The sequence below is a fragment of the Hetaerina americana genome, unplaced genomic scaffold, assembly GCF_022747635.1.
Source record: "Hetaerina americana unplaced genomic scaffold, ioHetAmer1.1.p SCAF_200, whole genome shotgun sequence".
NCBI classification, from domain to species: Eukaryota; Metazoa; Arthropoda; class Insecta; order Odonata; family Calopterygidae; genus Hetaerina; species Hetaerina americana.
The window spans coordinates 195852-218014 of record NW_027286765.1 but is presented as its reverse complement, the minus strand read 5'-3'; the positions used below and the strand labels follow the sequence as shown (position 1 = coordinate 218014).

The 22163-nt window shown below is 34.6% G+C and overlaps 1 protein-coding gene across 1 annotated transcript in view; it reads left to right on the top strand.

Annotated features, from left to right (window-relative positions):
* Window positions 1-204: 204 nt before the first annotated feature.
* Window positions 205-22163, top strand: part of LOC139688593 (zinc finger protein 271-like) — a 47453-nt gene continuing 25494 nt past the window's right edge. The window contains 6 exon segments of the mRNA XM_071586135.1: window positions 205-594; window positions 7059-7217; window positions 13030-13143; window positions 13973-14086; window positions 17863-17986; window positions 20324-20510. Of these exon segments, the coding sequence (XP_071442236.1) occupies window positions 205-594; window positions 7059-7217; window positions 13030-13143; window positions 13973-14086; window positions 17863-17986; window positions 20324-20510 (1088 nt within the window).

The window sequence follows — 22163 nt, the reverse complement described above, 5'->3', positions numbered from 1 at the left end:
CAAAAGGGAAAGGTGGAGGAAGGTCAGGTTATGGACATGGGCTGCTCTTACCTCTCTGAGAAGGATCCACCGGCACTGCTGTTCAAGCCACCCATGCCCTCGAAGAACGGGAGCCGTTCACCTTTCTGTGAGTTCAGTGACCACTTTTCTGACCAATTGCCTTCCAAGTTCCAGATGAACAGAATGAGCCTCAACTACTCTAGCATGGAGATCTTGCTGGAGGTACTGAAAAAGACCCCAGGGTCACCACTCCCGACCAGCCAGGGCCCATCTAAGGGTGGGCCAGGGGATGGAATGGCCAGCACAGCTGAGATGCATCACTACAAGCTGAGGCATGTGCTCTCCTCCCTGTATACCCACCTGCACCTCTTCATCAAGGAGTCAGCCAAAAAGGCAATGATCTCCGAGGAGATCTCTGATGACACACAGGGCAAGTCAGAGGAAGAGGAGGAGGAAAAGAGGGGAAATGGGAAATTGCTAGAGGTCAGTGAGGATAGTTTGGAGGTGATGGGAATTGTCTCATCAACTCCATACCAGTATTGCCAGCAGGATCCCCAGCAGTCAAACAGCATCATCTGCTTAGGCGTCAGTCAGGTCGGAGGTCATTTATGTTGAGGAGCCAAGGTGCCATGAGAATAATGAGATGGCACCCCAGGACAAACCGACACCTGGCACCAACTTGCTCAAGTTGGGTCAGAAACAGCTCCTGTCTTCTTCCATGCCAAACTCAAGCCACTTGGCCTACACGGACTCCTCCGTAACGGAACTCATCTGGTCTGAGGAGCTTGAACTGATGGCTTCAGAGCCAGGTGGAGTGGACTCTAAAAAAAAAAGAGCTGAAATAAAGGAGAAGAATAAATGAAATACGATCCATTGGAAGAAGTTGTATTTCAAAAGTATGTGTGGGGTTGAAGCGGGGGGGAGAGATTAACGGGCTGTTTTCCTTCCAAAGGTATATCCCAGCATCTTCCCACACGCCTGCCTCTACCTTCCTTAAACCTAGGCTTTCCAGTAAATAATCTTGTTTTCTACATCTATATTTGCTACTTTTCCTTCATTTGAATCACATGCATAAGCCGAAAAAATATTCCATAAAAATAACATGTCATTAAACTCGTAATCATTTTTTTCAAAACCTGTCAGGCTGTCTTAGATGGATCCTTGCATTACAAAATAATGAGCCCTGAAACCCTGATATTCATGATATTATATTTAATGATGGACAAAATGGTGAATGATAATGTTGATAAAAGCATAGTTATCATAGACCGATCAACTGATAATTTATTATTGGTAGAAGTGAATATGGAATGTACACCCTTGATCATCATTCTGGTGTACATACCAAGCAATCATAAGCAGAAATGATTGATAGGATTTTCCACCTTTACAGAACATAATTGATAATGAGTTCATGCAGGAAAATAGGGAAGCATTTGTAACAAACGATAGTGATTTAAGATTGGAATAAGATAAAAGGCAAAGAATAGATGATGATTAGGTTGGACACTACAGTTAATGCATAAGAAATCACCACATGGAGAAAGGAATCGAGTTCCGCAGTTTAAAGATGGAGATCAGCAATTACATTCTCCTTGTTATGACACTAAAAGACATAGGTATGCATGCAAAATGCCAGGTGACTCAGATAGGCATTAGTTAGATATCTAATACTGAGATTTAAGTGGAATTAAGAATTAAATAGTAAATTAACAAAAATGAAACTAGCATAAGAAGAATTGTATAAATGCTGTCTGAGGCTATGGAAAGTCTGCAGAAAAAGGGTGGAATTGTTATACTATACAGTAATGCAGATTGATTGTCATTTGTCCAATGTCATTGGCTTCCTGCTCCTTTTATACCTTCAGGGGAGGAGAGCTAGGAAGTGAGTGGAGGCGAAGAATTGAATGAATTTGTACATGTGCATTAGAGAATATATTTATTTTCCCAAAGAATGCACATTATTTTAATGCTGGAATATGTATGATCAGTCACCATATTACCTGCCTCTTCATTGTCTAAGCAATGACTCATACCTTCCTGTATTGATGCAACAATTGATGAATGAATATCCCCTACTGGAGAAGTAGATCATCTAATGGCAATGTCAACCTCCTCTATAAAAATGATCATGTCATCTTGGATGCAACAGCCATCTTGTCAATAGCATCACTGTCAATCAAGTTGCCAGAATACTCTTTCTCGGTTTCAACAGGAATGAATCGTAAAGAATTAAAATGCCATAATTCATTAACATCCTACAGTCAAAATTTATAAATACGAGTAATCAGGGCAAGAAATCCTTATGTCAAAACTCTTTCATATATTTCTAATGAGAATCATTTGGGACTAACTCATTTTGCAAAAAAAGTAACAATTTTACCAAAAGGCAATTAAATTGCTGGCATCAAGTATTCATAAAAGAGATTACATTTTATTGCATGGTGGTCTAAATTTTAAATGTAAATTTTGATAGGGACACCAAAATAGAAATCTATTGTATTTTATTGACCTTGCCAAAGAAATACGACAGCCAAATATGTAATTAGTTAAATAAGTAACAGAGGTAATGCACTTTTACATAAAATGAACCATTGTGGAGATACAGTGCAAGGATATGGTAAGTCTTAAGAGTTAGGGTGACATTGGTGCACTATACAGGAAGGCAGACTGATTTTTATTTGTCCAAAGTCATCGGCTTGATAGTATTATTGGACTTAATAAATATATGATGAAAACTCCATCAAAGAGTAAGAAGGAGTGACTATATTATTCACTCAAAAAGCCAATTTTTTTCAATGTGCAAAGGTTTTTTTGTCATTCAAATTGCAAAGTGATGGAAACATTGAATTTTCAACACTTTTGAAAAAAAGAAACATATCTTGACAAATTATCCATAAAATTAAATTCCAATTTCAATGTTAACCCCATTCCATCCTCAAAAAGTTGTATTTTCGATAAAATTTAAATGACTGTGTTTGATCGCGGGGACGATAGAATGTTTTTTTTCTACATTTTAATAGTAATAATAATAATAATACTTTATTCATTTTAAAAATGGTACAACCATATTAAATGTCGTCAATCGTAATATTACTTAATATATAAACATAAGTTCTTAAATGTGATGAAGATTGTCACAAAAGAATTCATCCAATGAGTAAAGTGGGTGAGCAAGTAACCAGGTATATACCCTATTCTTGAAACTCTGGATACCATCTGATTTCAACTGAGTAGGCAGATAGTTATACAACTATCAATAATCAAGGAACATGTCAGGAATTATTAACTTTTAGCCAAATTTGCCTTCATTATTGATATAGTTCATATTATTAGATACAACTGACCTCTTCTCGATTGGTTATTACATATTTCCTTGAATGAGAGCTTCCCCTCTGGGATGCGATTATAGAAACCAAACAAAACACTCGGCTCATCGATGATTAAGCATCCGGAATTCCGTAAGCTTTTCCATGCAGGTATAACACACTAACCAGGGATAATTTGCATCCTCCACAACCTAATAGAATATGCTATAACCATGTATTAACAATAGAATGCACGTAACTCCTCTCGCCTAAACTTCAATATACATTTAAACAGTGTACGGAATATATAAACTAAATACCAATGCATTTCAGAAATCTCGCAAACAAAATTTTTGAAACACCACATAAAGCAGACAACTGAACTTACTTCGGCATCTATTATATCCTCTATCGTATGTTCCAACATTTTTTGGAATTTACTATTGTCGCCGAAAACATTGATCAACAGATCGCGACTGTTTAAGCACAATCTGCAGACTTCACATTTGTGTTTATTGCACAGTATGAATGTTTTAGAGTACGCCAAATGATTTATTGGACAATCTTATTTTAGAGAAAGAATGCAATATGTCAACATTTATTGAACTAGTATTAAAAGTTATTAAAACAGCCGAACAAGCAGGGTAAACAAAGGTATAGCCGGGCATTTGCATTTCGTTTTTCATTTGTTTCACTAATTTGAGAAGTAACGTTCTTGGTTGAAATGGAAATCAATTATTTTAATCCGATCCCAAATATTTGGGGCTATTTCCATGTAATCTAGTAATTAGGTAAATGAAAAAATCAACCCTTTAATACATGTTTATTAGGCAATAAAGAATGACAGGCATTCTCTGCATAAAGTGGAAGAAAAAAAAATAATTACATCGTAAATGTTCCGTTCATTCATTCGACTGACCTGGCAAATTTCTCAAACAATTAATCAAAAGAGCTAGGGAAATAGACATCTAAACTTACTTTAATATTCATTGTATCCTCTTAAGTCTTTTCCAGCATAAATTTTAAATTAGTTGTCTCGCCAAAAACATTAAACAACTCCACGACAGTTTAAGTACAATCTGCAGACTTCAAATTCGGCTTAATCGGGCATTCTGACAGATATTAATTACACAGAATGATTTAGCTAAACACAACTATAGAAGTACAAAGCCGTTTTTTCATATATTAAGTCACGTAGTACTTAAAGTTTTCAACAAAGCAATAACACAAAATACGTAAATGGTCAGTGGCCACTTCCATTTCTTTCTTCATTTGTTACGAAGTTGTTATGAATGGAAAGAAATGGATGTGTGGGAAAAGAGTGGATCTTATTTCGGGTCACATATATTAAAACCTTTCTCGCGATTAATCAGATGTAATTCATGGCTTGGAAGGAAATCGGAATCCACCTATCATAAGATAATACGGAGCTTTTGTAGTTTCAATGAAATCATTTCAATAATTCAAAATATATGATTGAAAACATTGCTGTTCCGTTCTTTCTGTTCAAAAATCCGCGTCAAAAGATTTACAATAAGCATTGTTTAGGAAGAAAACATTCAAGATTAACCAATGATACAGGCATCCTTCAGTCGTCGTATTCCTAGAGTAATGCAAATATATTACAAGTTATACTGTGCCCTTTTCCATTCGGTCTCTTTAAGAATACACGTCATAATAATTATTCGATAGGTGACGTCCGCGAAAACGCGAAAAATGTGATAAACAATATTCCAATATAGATTAATGACTTCATGATAATATTATACATTTCATTATCCTGAGGTAAATTTATTTAAATACATTCGGTAATGATTATACATTCTTATGTAAATTATGAACGTTCTTAGGTCGCTATCACATTGTCATATTCATGAAATAAGTCTCACTTGATGAACTGATCTAATAGTTATAAACTAGTAATGGGCATAGGAAAATCTGGGAGGTAGAGTATCTTAAGATTATATCATACAGTCATTTTACTATTATTATCTTGAGCTAATGGAAAAGTCAGATCGTTTGAACTACCATAATAACGAACAACTAGCTTTGATTATACGAATTTGGGTGGGAATAGTATCAAAGGAATAAACCACAGATGGGAAAGGAAGCTATTCCACATACTGTCCATGTCTGAAACTGCTAACAGGTGCGCATGGGGAAAGAAGAGTCGGTATGAGCAGCTTTAGGAGAATAGCTATGGTATGCCGTCTCTTCTATTGTCACCTGTCCTGCGAAACGTATGAAAGGCGTTCATTGAAGCCTTATGTATTATGAGGGTGGAGAAAAATGCAGGGGAATAAAGAGAGAGAAATGAAAACGGACAGAAACGGGCAAATAAGGGAGGATTTTAAGGATTGTTTGGGAGAAATCCAAAGGATGCATCATAAATGCATTTCTATTTTGCATGAAATCGTTGATTCACTATTTATTCAATGAAAATTCTTATATATGAATTTTTTTATCATTATTATATTAACACAGAACAGTCATTAAAACATTGATTTATAGCAAGTTTTACTAAAATAAAAATATAAAAAAAAACAGGTTAAGAAAAAGCTAAATATTGATTTTTTTAGCTTTTACTTAAAAGGTATGGTTAGTAGTTCACACATGACTTTGGATTTGCCTATTTACAGTCAATGAAAACCCGGATTTAATTAATTCAAATTACAGACGTCATTTATTTTGCATACTACTGGGCACTAGGACAATAGAATAGACAATACTTTTTTTGAGGATAAGAACCATAAATTAAAATCAATAACAGAGCATTTGAATCTTCGCTTTTTATAAGTATTTCAAATTCTTTGACTTTTGGCTAACAGTCGTTGTATTTTTAAGAATCCATGCCATGTATTTGTTTCAAGTATTTACTTTTGTTAAAATTTATTAACTCCAACAAATTATGCCGTATTAAATAATTTGTGCTTCGTTCATCAATACATTAAAAAGTAATTTATGCCAAAATTGATTTCATGAATAATTTTTTTGTAACTCTGAATAATGATGCTTGTAGAAATTTTTTTATTCGAAAAATCAGCTGTGTTATCACAACATCACTTTAAAAGGATTAAACTTGTTGGTCAACGTATAAATAATAAATAAAATATACTCATATGCTTCGGACAATGTAATATTATTTTTAATGTGTCATTTTTAGGTAACCAAATACTATTTTAAACTCTTGCTATTTCGACGTTTTTATTTGTTGATAAGAATCATTACACTCAATTAAGTGAGACATGAAATAATTTTAAGAAATGAAAATTTATTTGAATTTGGTGATCTCTCAGGGCAAAAGAAAACCCCATCGATTCTCAAACTCCCACTACGGAATCGATTCAGAACGAACGACTCATCGATATATAGTCGGCCATTTTGGAATCTATTGTTTACGTGTTTTTAATGTTGACGGTTGTAAGTGCTACGAAGATGTCTCGACAAGAAAGTTTAAAGTGTAGATTATGTCTTGGCCGTGGTGGTCGGTTGACAAATATTTTTAGTGAAAACGACGATGCTGAGCAGTTGGTGCGGGAAGCAATAGAAGAGTTATTGGAATTGAAAGTAAGCTATCCATTGAATGTTTACGTTTTCACCATGACGCTTTTATCGTAATTTTACCACAAAGTTTTAGGTATTTCCCTGTTTTGGGTCAATAAAAAGCCCTTGCATTACTCTGTTAATACATAGAGTTCCATTGAGAGATGATATGTGGGGTATAATACCGTAATAATCTTGTTTTGATAGGTAGTGATGGATAGAATCAACCCGTGGTTTATTTGCTATCAGTGCTTTAAAATGCTGACGGATTTCTATATGTTTAAGCAGCAATGCTATGAAAACAATCTTACGTTGGAGAGGCAAAAGAAATACAAACTGGAAGAGGGAAATATTAGCCCCGAAAAGGTGAGTTGTCTTCAAGTTGTATTTTTATTTTATAAAGTCCGTGGTAACAATATTCGTTAAGAATTTAGTCATATTCTTTAAATAACGTGTTTATATTAAATAGATTTCATTCCCAATGCCTAAGTGGCTAATAACCAAATGGCATTTACTTAAAAATTGCGAATATTGGTCGCATTAACGATGCTCGTAAAAAAATTAAACTTTTTGAATGAATGTTTATTAGAAGAGCATGTATCTATCTAAGAGTAATTAGACTCCCTTTTTCTTCAAAAATTAGTGAAAATAGTACATGAAAAAGGCAATTACGTTTCATAAATGTAAAAAAGCGAAAAAGATTATGAATTTATGTAGGTACCTATGTGAAATATAATATCGTGTGAAAATAGTATATTGTAGTAATGACTTCTTGTTCAAAAGCCAGTAGAAGCGTATTTTTTTAAAGAAATTTCCTCCTCATGAAGAAACTCCAAGAATTATTAAGTAAAATGTGCAAGTGTGTAGTTTATAATCAGTGCTATTAACAGAATTTATAATTTGAATTGGAGCTACATCTGTTATTACTTTTACCAATTGTGTAGCTTAATAGTATCTAGGCATCATAGTTGCGCAAGGATTAAAAATTAAAGCAGGTGCCAAATAGGTTAAAGTGGACATTGGAATATTGATAAATCCTTTTTTTTTATGTTTTATTTATTTATATTCATTGGTATTTTTCCATTGAGATCTTCTCCGATAATTAATGGCATAGTCGGAAAGCAGTTGTTTTTATTTTTTTAAACGTTATTAATATTTTTGTTACAACACAACTTAAGCTTCTTATAGCATTTTATAATAATTTTCAAAAGATATGAATGTTATCTACCCATGCTAATATATAGGCTAGACATTTAATATAAGAAAACAGGCAATTTATGAGGATTCTGCTTACAGTTTATTCATAACATGTGGTATTGGTGCATCAATGAGAGATTATATTTTCCCAATTTATCATGTTTTATAATGAAATTAAATAATTGACTTTGCAATTCCACATACTTAAGTCAACCTATGACTTGCAAGAGTGGTAGGCCTCGGAGTGTGGAGTTGGAGGGATACAAAATTTCATTGGCAAGGACATACTTGCAACAGATTCATTTCAAAATCTCCAACTGCTCCAAAGCATCACGCCTTTGACACTTATATTCAAAATAAATAACTTGAGTCAAAGTAAATACAGTGGGCCCTTTTGATGAATTTCTTTGCAAAGAGGAATGTTAAGCTCTTATTTTTAACATTTGATGTTCTTTAATTCTTTCTTTAAATTTTCCATACTGTTCACCCAATACACTTTGTGTTACATTCTGATCACTTTAACTCTCATATTTCTCTCCTCTAATTTTTGGGGAATTACTCTTTAGTGTAAGTCATTGGGTTCTTAAGGCATAAACCACTTTAAAATCACATTTCATTATTCCTTTTTGGTTCTATTTTAATAACATTTTGAGGCATAGTCCAAAGATAGAGTACTGGTCCCATTTGATAGTGAGATCTTAAATTATCGGGGTTTAATGTAATGGGACTTGATGGTATTTCTTTAAGTTTCTTCTGTGATAGTTTAGTAATTAAATCTTCTGAATAGCCTTTGTTTACTGCTAACATTTAATTACATTAAGTTCCTTTAAGTTCCTTAAGGTTCCTACATTAAGCTATTAAATAATGGATCAATGCATGAAAGCTTCAAACCATTTTCTCCCGCCACCATCCAACTCTGACCAAACCCCCGCCATTGATCAGAATGTATAAATACCAAGTTTGATTCTATTAGGACCATCTGATGATGACATTCACTTTGGAAATCTGGATTGTGTCTTTAAATAAAGTGTTAAATAATAAAGTGAATAATTACTTTTAATTTTATTATATAATGCAAATTCCATAAATTTACTCCAAAGAAAACAAATTTTAGTTATATTTTATTATAGTAAATCCAGTCCTTTGCTCATATTTGGTATAGAAAGTTAAATATAGGGAGGGAGTCAAATCATGCCTTCAGTAACGATGATGACTTGGCTAATCATGGAGTGGTCAATGCTAGAGTTTCAAGCAAATTGCATGAAAGAAGCATTCCCGGTTGAAACAATGTTAGCACTCATTCATTGCCAGAAGTGACGCATTTATCTTTGGGAAGCATTATGATGAATTCAGGTTATATCTTTTGTTTTCAATAGAATGGGGACCGAGGTAACTGATGTATGATAATTGAATCATAATCTCATTCAGCTTATAGAGAAACATTAAGCCTCAGCAATCACGTGGCATTGTTATCCGTACAGGTGTTCTTAAATGACTAGAGGCCAGAATCAAAATTATAATTATGGTGTTTTCCATCATTATCTCTTAGCATTCAATTTCGCGCCTTGTAAACGAATAGTTAGGACACAATTATTTCCAATGCCTTGCCAAAGTAATTCCGCTGTATTTTGGCATATTTTCCACCCTGTCAGATTTTCTAATGTATTAGTTTTTAAGGTGTACTTGTATGCTGACATTCATGTAAACATTGAATTTATGTTATTTTTTCCATTCATTTTGGAAACAAATTTATCCAGAGAATGACTAGCATCTTTTCCTATTTATTTAAATTATTGGTTTCAATGGTTCAACCTTTACAATTTTGAATGATTCCATATTAAAGAAGAATTCTCATTCTGTCATTGTGGAATATCTGAGATTTATATTTTCACTTCATATATATATTAAATGGTAACCTAATACAATTCATTTCTTAAGATATTATCTGTTAAAAATTTCTTATCCCTAAATGTTGAAATTAGCAAACGTAATGTATTTTAGAATTTTAGAATTTTTTAGCTTGTTAATAAGTTTTACTGTGATATCTAGCTCAAGTATATGTAGATATAAATGATCTTCCCACAGATCGCAAAACCTTTGTTTTGTTAATATTGATTATCATCCCATACCTGTCGCACTGAATTTCCAATTCACTCAGCAATGCTTGCAGCCCCTTGGCTGACTGACAAACTAAAGCTTGGTAGTCAGCAAACCTAACTGATTTTACGAACTCCCAGCCCACTTTCATTCCTACCTCGAGTTCTTCCCATGCCTCTTTGATTATTTCCTCTGCATACAGGTTGAACAGCAATGATGATAATGGGTAACCCTGCCTTACACCCCTTCCTAACACTGCCTATCCTGACTCCCCGTTTCCCACCCACACCTGAGCAGTCTGAGACATGTACAGGTTGCGGATTAGCCTCCTTTCCCTCCAATCTATTCCTTTTTTCTGCAATATACTCAGTAGTTTTTCCCAATTCACTCTATCAAATACTATTTCAAAATCTACAAAACAGGCAATAATCTCCTGGTTTTTTTCTATATTCCTCTCGATTAATAATCTCATTACCGCAATGGCATCATGAGTACCTCTTCCCTTCCTAAACCCAAACTGATCATCCCCTAAGTAATCATTTGCCCTACACTCTATCCTTTTGTTTATGATCCTGAGAACAACCTTGGCTGCGTGGGATATCAAACTAATTGTCCTATAGTCCTCACATGACGTGGCCTTTACCTTTTTCAGAATAGGAATTAAAACTGATCTCACAAAGTCTTCCGGCCAGAATCCCTCCTCATAAATACTACGGATCAGCCCATATAGCCTCTTCCTCCCACATTTTCCTAAGCATTTTAAAAGTTCCACGGGAATGTTATCTACCCCCACGGCCTTATTTAGTTTCATCTCCCTTAATGCCCTTTCTATCTCATTGTCTAGTATGCTTGGACCTAAGCTGTCTGCCTCTATGTCATTTTCTTTTTCAATGTCTAACTTTGTTGGTCTGAGCTCTTAACTATACAGTTCTTCTATATACTCCTTCCATCTCTCTTGGATCTTTCCTGCATCAACTATTACCTTACCCGCCTTATCTCTAACTGTTAGCATAGCTCTTCCTTTCTTACTTCCCGATAACAATTTAACTTTGCTGTATAGTGCACCGATTTCACCCTTCCTCTGCAGACTTTCCATATCCTTGCACTGCGTCTTCCACCATACTTCTTTTGCTCTATTTTTTGCCCGCCTCAATTTATTGTTCAATTCTTTGTACTTCATTTTGCCTAATTCTGTATTTATATTCTTCCATATTCGCCACTCATCCATCTTTGTAATCATCTCATCCGTGATCCATGGTTTCCTAGTCCTTTTAGTGTTAACGGTTCCAATGGTTTCTTTTGCGGCTTTAGACAACCCTTCCTTGATCATTTCCCATTTTTCTTCGATGGTACTAAGCCCTTTACCATCCTCCATGATTTTCTCTACCGCCTGTTTGTATTCCTTCCTTTTCAACCCATTTAATGCTTCTACATTCCATTTTCCAACTCGTCGCCCCTGAGTTATCTTTTTGAAACATACACTATATTTCATAACAACTAAATTGTGTTCTGAGTCCGCATCCTCTCCCAGGAAGCTGTGCGAATTTATCAAACTGTTCCTAAACCTGTGTCTAACCAGGATATAATCTAGCTGATATCTTCCTGAGTCACCTGGCATTTTCCATGTATACCTGCATCTTTTGTGGTGTCTAAACCAAGTGTTGGTGATGACTAACCCCTGTCTTCTGCAGAACTCAACTGCTTTCTCCCCGCGGTCATTCCTCGTGCCTAAACCATAGTCCCTAACGTCATCACCATCTCTTCCTTTGCCTACCGTCGCATTCCAATCCCCCATCACAATCCAATATTTCCCGGCAGGAACACACGCGATCCTGTCCTCTAGCTGATCGTATATCCTATCAACCTCTTCTTCCTTATGGTTGCTCGGTGGCATGTATACCTGAATAATAACTAAGTTCGTTGGTTCTGCTTTTATCTCCACTAGTAGTATTCTATCGTTTACCTGCTCTATGTTAACTATGCTTCTTCCTACCTCGTCATTGAATACTATGGCAACCCCTCGTTGGCTCTCGTCCCCACCGCTGTATATTATTCTATACTTATCACTGCAGTAATCCCCGCTATCTTTCCAGCTCACCTCGCATAGACCTAAAATATCTATATTTCCCCTTTCCATCTCTCGCTTAACATTCTCCAAGTTCCCTGTCCTCATCATTGTCCTAACATTCTACCTTCCTATTTTAACTAATTTGGTCTTCTTCTCCTGAGTCTTCTGTCCTCCTTCTGTCCGCCTGACCACGGAAGCCTTGCCTCCCCTGCTGCCGGACACAACACATTGCCAATTACGCCGAGCCCCATGGTTGCCAGGACTCAAAATATCTCTATTGTCTATCATATTTTTCTTGGGAATGATAATTGAGCTGGTTTCCATTTGCCTTCCTTAATAGTGTTTTTAACGTTACACCATCACTTACTGGCCGCCCCACTGGGGTCAGACGTCATTGCACCCGCCTCACTGAGGAACAGACATTGCATGGACTACCTCTCGTCTGGCTCTTGACCTTCGACCTATCTGGCATGGGTGACCCTACCAGGAGCAATAATTATTACTCCCGCCAGCACAGCTCTAGGGGTCATTGGAACACACAAGCCCTTCCACCACATCACGGTTGTAGTCCGGGGAGGGAGCTCAAGTATATGTAGATATAAATGATCTTCCCACAGATTTAAATGGAAACATGTTATTCCATAAGCATAAGATATTAGGACAAAAGCCCTGCTGTTTAATTTCGAATTGTGATTATCACAACCATTTTCATTCAATAGAAATTTTTGATTTAGCGCTCAACTTTTATTTTGATGTTGGTTGATTTTGATGTTTTATTTATTATTATTGTTCAACATGTTTAACAAGCATATGCAGGTCAGAGTGAAAAGAGAGAAGATGGATGTTGGAGAACCGGTGGATATTGAAATTCCAGCAAGCCAGGATGAAGTGAACCATAATATTCAAATTCAGGAAGAGAGTTCTCTTGAGGTAAGAGAAAAATAAGAGCTTCTATGCCATAATGACTAATGCTTAATTTTTCAAATCATGACTACCATGACAAGAACAGATTTTTATGTTTCATGCCTTAAATGTAATGCTATTTACTGAATTTAATGGTACGAGTTCTTATGTAAAAGACATATTTTTGGCCACATAGCATGATAGCAATGGTCCTCATATGTAATTCCTTGGCAATGGAAAAGACAAAAGCATTGAATTACTACACAAAATATAGATGGTGTATTGAAATAGGTGTATGCAGTGATTTCCTCCCTAGTGTACAAATGCCTTATGACAAATACTGGCATTGACTTAGAAATGGCATTTATATTGTATACATTAGACATGTACAAAGGAAAAAATTATAATTATTTCCAAAGCATTGCCAAAGTAATTTTTCTGTATTTTGACATGTTTACCCCTCTGTCAGATCCATTAATGTATTAGTTTTTAAAAGATGTACTTTTATATGGCAATATTTCATTCATGTTAATATTGGTTCAATGGTAGTTTTTAATTAAACATGCAATGTGCCAAGAAAATGACTAGCATCTTTTCTTTTAAGTTTAAAGTTATAGGGTCATATGTTCAAAACATACAATGTTGAATGATTCTTGATAAAAAAAGAATTTGCAATTAGTCATTTTGGAATGTCTAAGATTTGCATTTTCACTTCAAATATGTCCAATAATAACCTATTATAAATCATTTTTACTACCCAATATTTTTCTAAAATTCTCATACATAAATGTTGAAACTGGCAACAGTCTAGTCATATTTTTTATTATTGTTCAACATTTTTAACAAACATATGCAGGTCATAGTGAAAAGAGAGAAGATGGATGTTGGAGAACCGGTGGATATTGAAATTCCAGCAAGCCAGGATGAAGTGAACCATAATATTCAAATTCAGGAAGAGAGTTCTCTTGAGGTAAGGGAAAAATAAGAGCAATTGTTGCATAAAGACTAATGCTTAGTTTTCCTTATCATGACTGCCATGAGAAGAACATATTTTTATGTTTCATCCCTTAAATGTAATGCTATTTACCAAATTTAATGGTATGATTGCTTATGAAAAAGATAAATTTTAGGCCATATAGCATAATAGCAATGGTCCTCATATGTAATTCCTTGGCAATGGAAAAGAAAAAAAGCATTAAATTACTGCACAAAATATAGGTGGTGTATTCTAATAGGTGTATGCAGTGATTTCCTCTCTAGTGTACAAAGGCCTAAACCTCTAATGACTAAATAACAAATACTGGCATTGACAAGCCAGGATGAAGTGAACCATAATATTCAAATTCAGGAAGATACTTCTCTTGGGGTAGCAGAAAAATAAGAGCTTCTATGCCATAATGACTAATGCTTAATATTTTAAATCATGACTACCATGAGAAGAACAGCTGTTTATTTGTCATGCCTTAAATGTAACGCTATTTACCCAAGTTAATGGTATAGGTCTTTATGAGCACTTTATGAGACTTATATTTTTGGCTATATAATGTTTTTGCGATGATCCATATATGTAATACCTTTCCAATGATAAAGGCAAAAGCTTTGCATTCTTTCTTATGATATGAGTCTTGTATTGAAATAGGTGAATGTAGTGCTATGTTTTTCTTTTCTAGTCATATTTTTTATTATTGTTCAACATTTTTAACAAACATATGCAGGTCATATAGAAAAGAGAAATGATGGATGTTGGAGAAGTTGAGACTAGCAAGAATCAATGCCATATAGTACATCCGATCTAGAGCATGGGTGATTTTTTTTTCATTTGTAATAATTTTCAATTTTATTTCACTCTGTGTGAATAGTGAGCCCCTGACCCAGAGGGAAACCTCTTGTAAGCCCTGCTATAGTGTGCCTACATGTTACAGGCAAGGATCAATGCTGCTTAAGAAATCCAAGCTGGAGATTTTATAATTATTTTGTTTTTATTTTTATATTGTGGGTGCCTCATGGGCCACTGGTGCAGAGGGAATCTCTCGTAAGCCCTGATTGAATGTGAGTGCTTAAGACTGACAAGGATCCTTGCTATATAGTACCTCTGAGCTAGAGGTTGCATGATTATTTTTCATTTGTTATAATTTTTAATTTTAATTCATTATGTATGATTAGTGACCTCCTGGCACAGAGGGAAACCTCTCGTAAGCCCTGATAGCAATTGACTGCATGCGAGAAGCAAGGATCAATTCTGCATGGTATATCCAAGTTAAAGAGTGCGTGAACAATTTTCATTTATTATTATACTAAATTTAGTTGTATTACTTATGTTTGAGTGCCTGAGACTAGCAAAGGTCAATGCTTTATTGTCAAAGCTAGATAGTAAATGATTTATTTGCAGTCTTCCATTTCATTGTTCTAACCATTTGTGGTATTTAATTAATTTTAGTTTTTTATTATCTTTATGATTGGTTTAATTTTCAGGTATTTATTTATTTTTATAATTTTTATTGATATATTTGCTTATATCTTCCCCAATTTCCCTCACCCATCCTTTGCCCATTAATAAGAGTATGTCTGGGGTTGACTCTTTCCATTATATTTGGATGTTATTGGTTCTCTAAATTTTTGTTAGCATATAAAATGACGGTTCTCAGGATTAAGGATATGGTAAGTCTGTAGAAGAAGGGCAAAATTAGAGTATGATTTAGCAAGGTTAAATCATTATCAGAAAGTAAGTAGAAAAGATCTATTATAACAATTATAGATATGTTGAGTAAGTTTATAGCTGACATAGGACAGATCCAAGACAATTGAAAGAAATAATGTGAAAAACTGTCTGTTAAAGCACTTAGGCCAACATGGTAACACAGTGTTAGAACTTGACTCAGATAAAGAAAGCTAGGACAAAGAAAATATCCAAGAAACATGAATAGAATATCAAAAAACTGAACAGTTAAGAACTTAGGTAAACAAGTTTATACATAAAAAAGTAAGCTTACGGTGAGGAATATAGGTTAGGTCCAGGTATATCCAATGATGACATAGAAAGGGCTTTAAAGCAGATTAAGTTCAATAAGGCAGTAGGGGTAAAGAATATGTTCGCAGAATTACCAAAAGGTTTGGAAAATATGGGAGGAAAAGTATATGGACTAATTCATAGAAGCTTTGCGGAAGGAATCTGGCAGGAAAACGTTATGTGATAAGTTTTATTTCCTTTCCAAATAAGGTAAAGGTCACATTATGTGAAAACTACAGAACAATAAGTTTGAAATACTGCACATCTGAAGTGGTTCTTTGTATTGTCGATAAAAAGATAGTGTCAAGCAAATAATTACTTAGGGTATTTTTAGTCTGGGTTCAGGAATGGGAGAGACATGCATAATGCTTCTGAAGGAATCAGAACATTAATCGAGAGGAATTTAGATTACAATCACTATGTACCTATCAGTTTTGATGATTTCAAAAGCTCATTTGATATAGTGAATTGGGTTGAACTAGTGAGTTAAATGTGGAATATAAGAATAGATAGGATGGACAGGAGGCTAATCATTAACCTGTACATATCTCAGACTGGGAAGGTGTAAGTTAAGGACAGATGGTCTGGTGGGCAGTGCTCAGAAGAGATGTAAGGCTGGGTTGTCCATTATGTGATAGATATGGAATAAGAATCAATAATAATGAAATATATTGTGCAATTTTCAAGAAAAGTAAATGCAAGGCATTGGAAAAGGAGGGCAAAAACTATAGCATTTTCACTTCGAGGTGTTCAGCAACAATACTGTCAATGCAGCAGTGAGGTAAGAAGAAAACCTGCACTAAGAAATGAGGCATTAAAAAGGTAGGATTTGATGACAGGGACATGGAGTAAAGATATAAAGAAAAGACTTGTTCAAATTTGATATGGGACATTAACAGAAAAGTATTGGTGGCTTTTGAAATGAGGGTATGTAGAAGAATAGAGAAAAGGCAGTTGACCAGAAAGAAAACAAATCAGGAAGTGCTAAACATTTTGGGCAAGGGTATGGGTTTGTGCGAGAAATCCTATGAAGGCAGGAAAAATTGGAGGAAAGCCATATTGTCTGGCAGTGGGAGGCTAAAAACGAATAGAGGAGAGAATGTTTGTTAAATTAGGATAGGGCATGAACAAGAAAAGAATTTTGGATTGGGTAAATGAGAAGAAGTACTCAGAGATGAACGGGGACTTAATGTGAAGTGTGCCGGTGGTTTTTTTTTTCTTAGCAGTCACAAAAGATTTTTTTGGTAATTATGTCCATCCATAACCTACCTTAACTGGTAATTACCTAAACATAATTATAATGCATATGAAGTTAGCACTAGTTCGCAGAGTGTACAGCCTTAGTTGATGGGTTCTTAATATCTCTTCAATATGGCTGAGGCCAAGTCTCAAGAGACATTTCTGTTCATCACATTTTATTTTTTTAAAGGAAGAGATTTGAAGTGTTTTTCACTGTGTAGTCATATGCAGTGTGTTTCTCAACTGAACAGGCTGACAACTTCACAACAAGTATTTCATACTCTCTGCATACATCAATCCTTTTATCCTAACCAATGCAAGTAAATTGTTTGAAGAAAAAAATTATTTTTTTCAAGAGCTATCAGCTAAAATATTATTTATTATATTAATATAATGTGTACACGTTAACAATTTTTTTATCTTAATTTAAAAATAACATGTTTTAAAAACATTTTTCATGGGTATCCTAAAAATCTGTTGTTTTTTTTTTGATCTTGCAGGATAATTTGGAAGATGCAGAAATAAATATGCCCTGTCAGGAAGAAGTTGACATTAAGGAAGATTGTGATGCTGATATTCCTCAGATGCAAGTAAGACTGGAAGAGGAGGTGTTGCAGGAACAAGGTAAGGACAGCTAATGGCTGTGCTGACACTTCACTTTTGCTACTTTCTGGTGTAATACAACTATTGGTGATTAACCCTTGCAGTACTTCTAATGTTTTGTTGAAAAACTAAGTTAACTTTTTAAAATTGTTTTAAAAATAACTGAATGGCCATTTAAAATAGTATGATTTATTGCCAAAAAATATGATAATATTATCATCCTTTTTTGCAATTATTTATTAATATATTTAATATTATTTATTTAGCTACTCAGACTAGATCTTATATTAATCATGCTGTGTTTTCAAGTCTCTTCTTTTGTTTTACTCTATTATGCTGATTTTGGGCTATATCAGTGAAGAACTGTAAATGAAATAGATAAAAACAACCATGTTCCCTTTCTATATCTTGTTTTACCCTAAGTAGGATCTAAACATCATGTGAAAGGTATCAATGCCATCATTTATTTTTTACATGTCCATTATTTACAGTTAGACTATTTTCTTTCATTTTCCATGTCTATTATTCTTTATTTATGTATATACTGCTTTTGTTTGAAGCAACAGGATAGGATTTATTTGTTTTTTTTTCCTAATTGCCCCATACTTTTGTTCCTAATATTAGTTTCCTGCTGTACTAATTCATTCAGTTTCCATGGGAATAAACCTCGAATTGCTTATCAAAGCACTTGTTAGATGTATGTACTTTTTGAAAAATTAACATGCCAAATATTATGTTCTAATTTTGATATCTACACAATGGATTTAATGAAAGATTAAGATGAGAGTTACACTCTTCATTCTGGGGATGTCATATGTAGGTGGTTTTTCTGAGAACTGTTTTGCTTGTGTTTCAACAAGCATCTTCAGGTTGAAGTACCCAGACCTGGTTCACTTCAACCTGAAGACCCTTGTTGACACAGATTAAACTGTTGTCTGAAAAATAACATACATGATGACATCCTGAGAATGAAAGTCTTCCATCTGAATGCCACAAAAACCTAGTCCCAAGATGAGAGTTAGTTCAGTGCCTTCTAATTTTACATTTATCCCTAAGGTCCTCCTGGGATATGTTGGTAGGGCAAAATACCTAATTGGCTTGGTCAACTTGATAAAATTTTGCCGAAATTTGATATTTTTTATTTTCAGTCGTTAAAAGTATAAAAAAGTCATTTAATGTGACCAAATCAAAAGTAATAAAAATGGATTTTTTGGAATAATTTAATTTAAGTAGGTCATTACACAGCACTGCCTCACAATTGATCTTGTCAATAAGTTATCAAGATAAGCTAAGTCATATTCAGCACATATATTTTATGCTGCAAAAATTTGGTGTTAAAATTTGATTGATTACTTTTTTCAGTGAAACTAAAAAGAATTTTCATTAAATATCTTCTGCAAAATGCATAAAGAGAAAATTATAATACATTAAAATAACTTGCAAAAATAATTTGCTACAAAAAAATTCAGTTATTCATATAATTTAGCCAGGAAAAATGTACAATTTATGTTACCAACACAATTATTGAATTAATAAAATCATATGGAAATTTAAAAAAATGTCTAAAAATTATAACAAATAAATTGCACAACTTAATGTTACTGCTGTATACTCTCACTTTCCTAGTCCCAATCCTAGGTTTTCCTAGTTATGTCATATCCATTGCTATTGATTTATTTTCTGCATTATGTTAAAAGCAGCAGTATAAAATTTCCCTAATGATTAACAATCTTTTTGTGGAAAAAATATATCATTCTTTAAATGATATATTTCTTTCCCTGTATGCTAATTTTATTTTAAATGCTTAGGAAATGTTCTTGTTCCTTCTTGAAGTCATTGTATAAAAAATACTTATTTTGCTAGGGTAACACTAAGTAAACCCATGTGGAACAGTTATGTGAGACCATTATAAACCATTCTATTAGATAATTTTCTTTATTGGTTGTTTATTTGCAATAAAAAAACAGTTCATTTTACTTCAAGTCTATGCTATATTCCTTTTTCTTTGGTCCACAAGAGCAGTTTCAATCTACTACCAAGTAAAATAACAATTGGTATTCCACATTTATTAGTCAGATATTGAAGATGCTGTGAATTTTAGTACATACTTTATGCGCTTACAAAGGTTAAGGTGCTCATTGGTTAAGCATGCTTGGAGAAATAAGCAATTGGTAGAACAAAAAAGGTAAAATTTTGCAGATAAAAAGGGGACACAAAAGTAACAGAAATTGGGCTGCAGTAGTCAATAAAAGCTGTTTCAATGGAACATTTTTTCATTTTGGCAATAAACAATGATGGTGGATTCTCCAGAGAAAAACACTGCAGTAAAATTTTATTTCCTGTTGGGTGAATTTGCAGGGGAAACATTGATAATGCTCAAGACCTGTTATGCTAAAGCTGTTTTAAGGAAAACCAGAGTCTATGAGTGGTTTATACTTTTGAAAACCAATTTAATTAAAGACCAACCCCTTTCAGGCCACCCTTCAACATCAACAGCTGTTGACAAAATTAATGCACTTATTGGTGAATATCATCACAGAAACAAGTAGCTCTGTGAGATGTCTGGAGTGTCCTTGCATTTCTTTTCAGAGGATTTTTTCTGAGGATTTGCATATGAAAAGAAAGATTTGCATACCTGGTTGCTGCAAAATTGGGCTCATACTGCCCTCTTTGTGATGCAGTTTTTGAAAAATAACAGCATGACATCATTTTTCTACTCCCCCTACCCTGAGAAAAGCATATTGACACTGATGAAGGTAAAACAAAATGTGCTAGAAGGCATAATTCAGAATGATCTGAGGCTTTCCTGGTGAATACTGTGGATGAAGGCTTCCCGAGTTTTGCACCAGGTCAGGTAGGGTAGCACCAATGTTTTGACAGCTAACTTCGCCATCATCTTCAGGGTGAGGTGACATTGCCGCGATTGTGCCCAGTATTTATATGTTTGGCGTGGAGTCTGCTGTTTTCTGATTGCCAGAGCCTACATCTCATTTTTGTCCACCATATTGAAAAAGATTGACAGGATACTTATAAACATAAGGTGAAGACAATACATAATCCTCAGAGGAAGTTAAAATCCTTCTTATCCACCGTGAAGGATGACCGGAATCTAAAGTGAGCTGGAGTTTACAAAATCCCCTGAGAGTGTGGGAAATCATACATTGGGGAAACCGGGAGAACAGTGGTAAAGCAACTCATTGAACACAAGATATGTATCCAACTGTGCTATCCCAAGAAATTGGCGGTGGCAGAACATTGCATCGAAAAAGAACATAGAATAGAATTCTCAAAGACAAAGGTCCTTTGTCCAGCCAATGGATACTGGGACCGGATTGTCAATGAAGGAGTCCACATAAGATTGAACAAGAACCAGGTAAATTGAGACAACGGATTCCAGATTAGTAATGCATGGAAACCTGTACTCAAAAAGATCGCGGAATCGAGAGAACAAGCATCTTAAGCAATTGCGAGTCGGCAGACTCATGAGCAAACATAAATCCCGGGCACATTCCTGGCAATGCCAATTCACCCTGAAGACGATGGCAAAGTTAGCTGTCGAAACGTTGGTGCTATCCTACCTGACGTGGTGCAAAACCGGAGAAGCCTTCATCCACAGTATTTGCCAGGAAAGCCTCAGATCATTCTGAATTATGCTTTCTAGCACATTTTGTTTTACCTTCGTCAGAGTTAATATGTTTTTCTCAGGGTAGGAGGAGTGAAGAAATGATGTCATGCTATTTTTTTTCAAAAATTGCATCACAAAGAGAAGGGTATGAGCCCAATTTGGCTGCAATAAGGTATGAAAATCTTTCTTTTCAAATGCAAATCTTCAGAAAAAATCAACCAAAAAGAAATGCAAGGAAATTCCAGAATCTCACAGAGTTGATTAATGGTTCTGTGATGATCTTCACCAATGAGTGCATTGATTTTGTCAATATTTTGATCAGTTGCTGATGTTGAAGGGTAGCCTGACTGTGATTGGTCTTTTGAATTGAATTGATTCTCAAAAGTATAAATCATTCATAGACTCTGGGTTTCGTTAGAAGAGATTGGCATAACAAGTCTTGAGCATTACTAATGGTTGCACTGGTAATTCATCCAACAGGAAATAAAATTATACTGCAGTATTTTACTCTGAATAGTCCACCATGTTTTCTGCAAAATTGAAAAAAAAATTGTTCCACTGAAACAGCTCTTA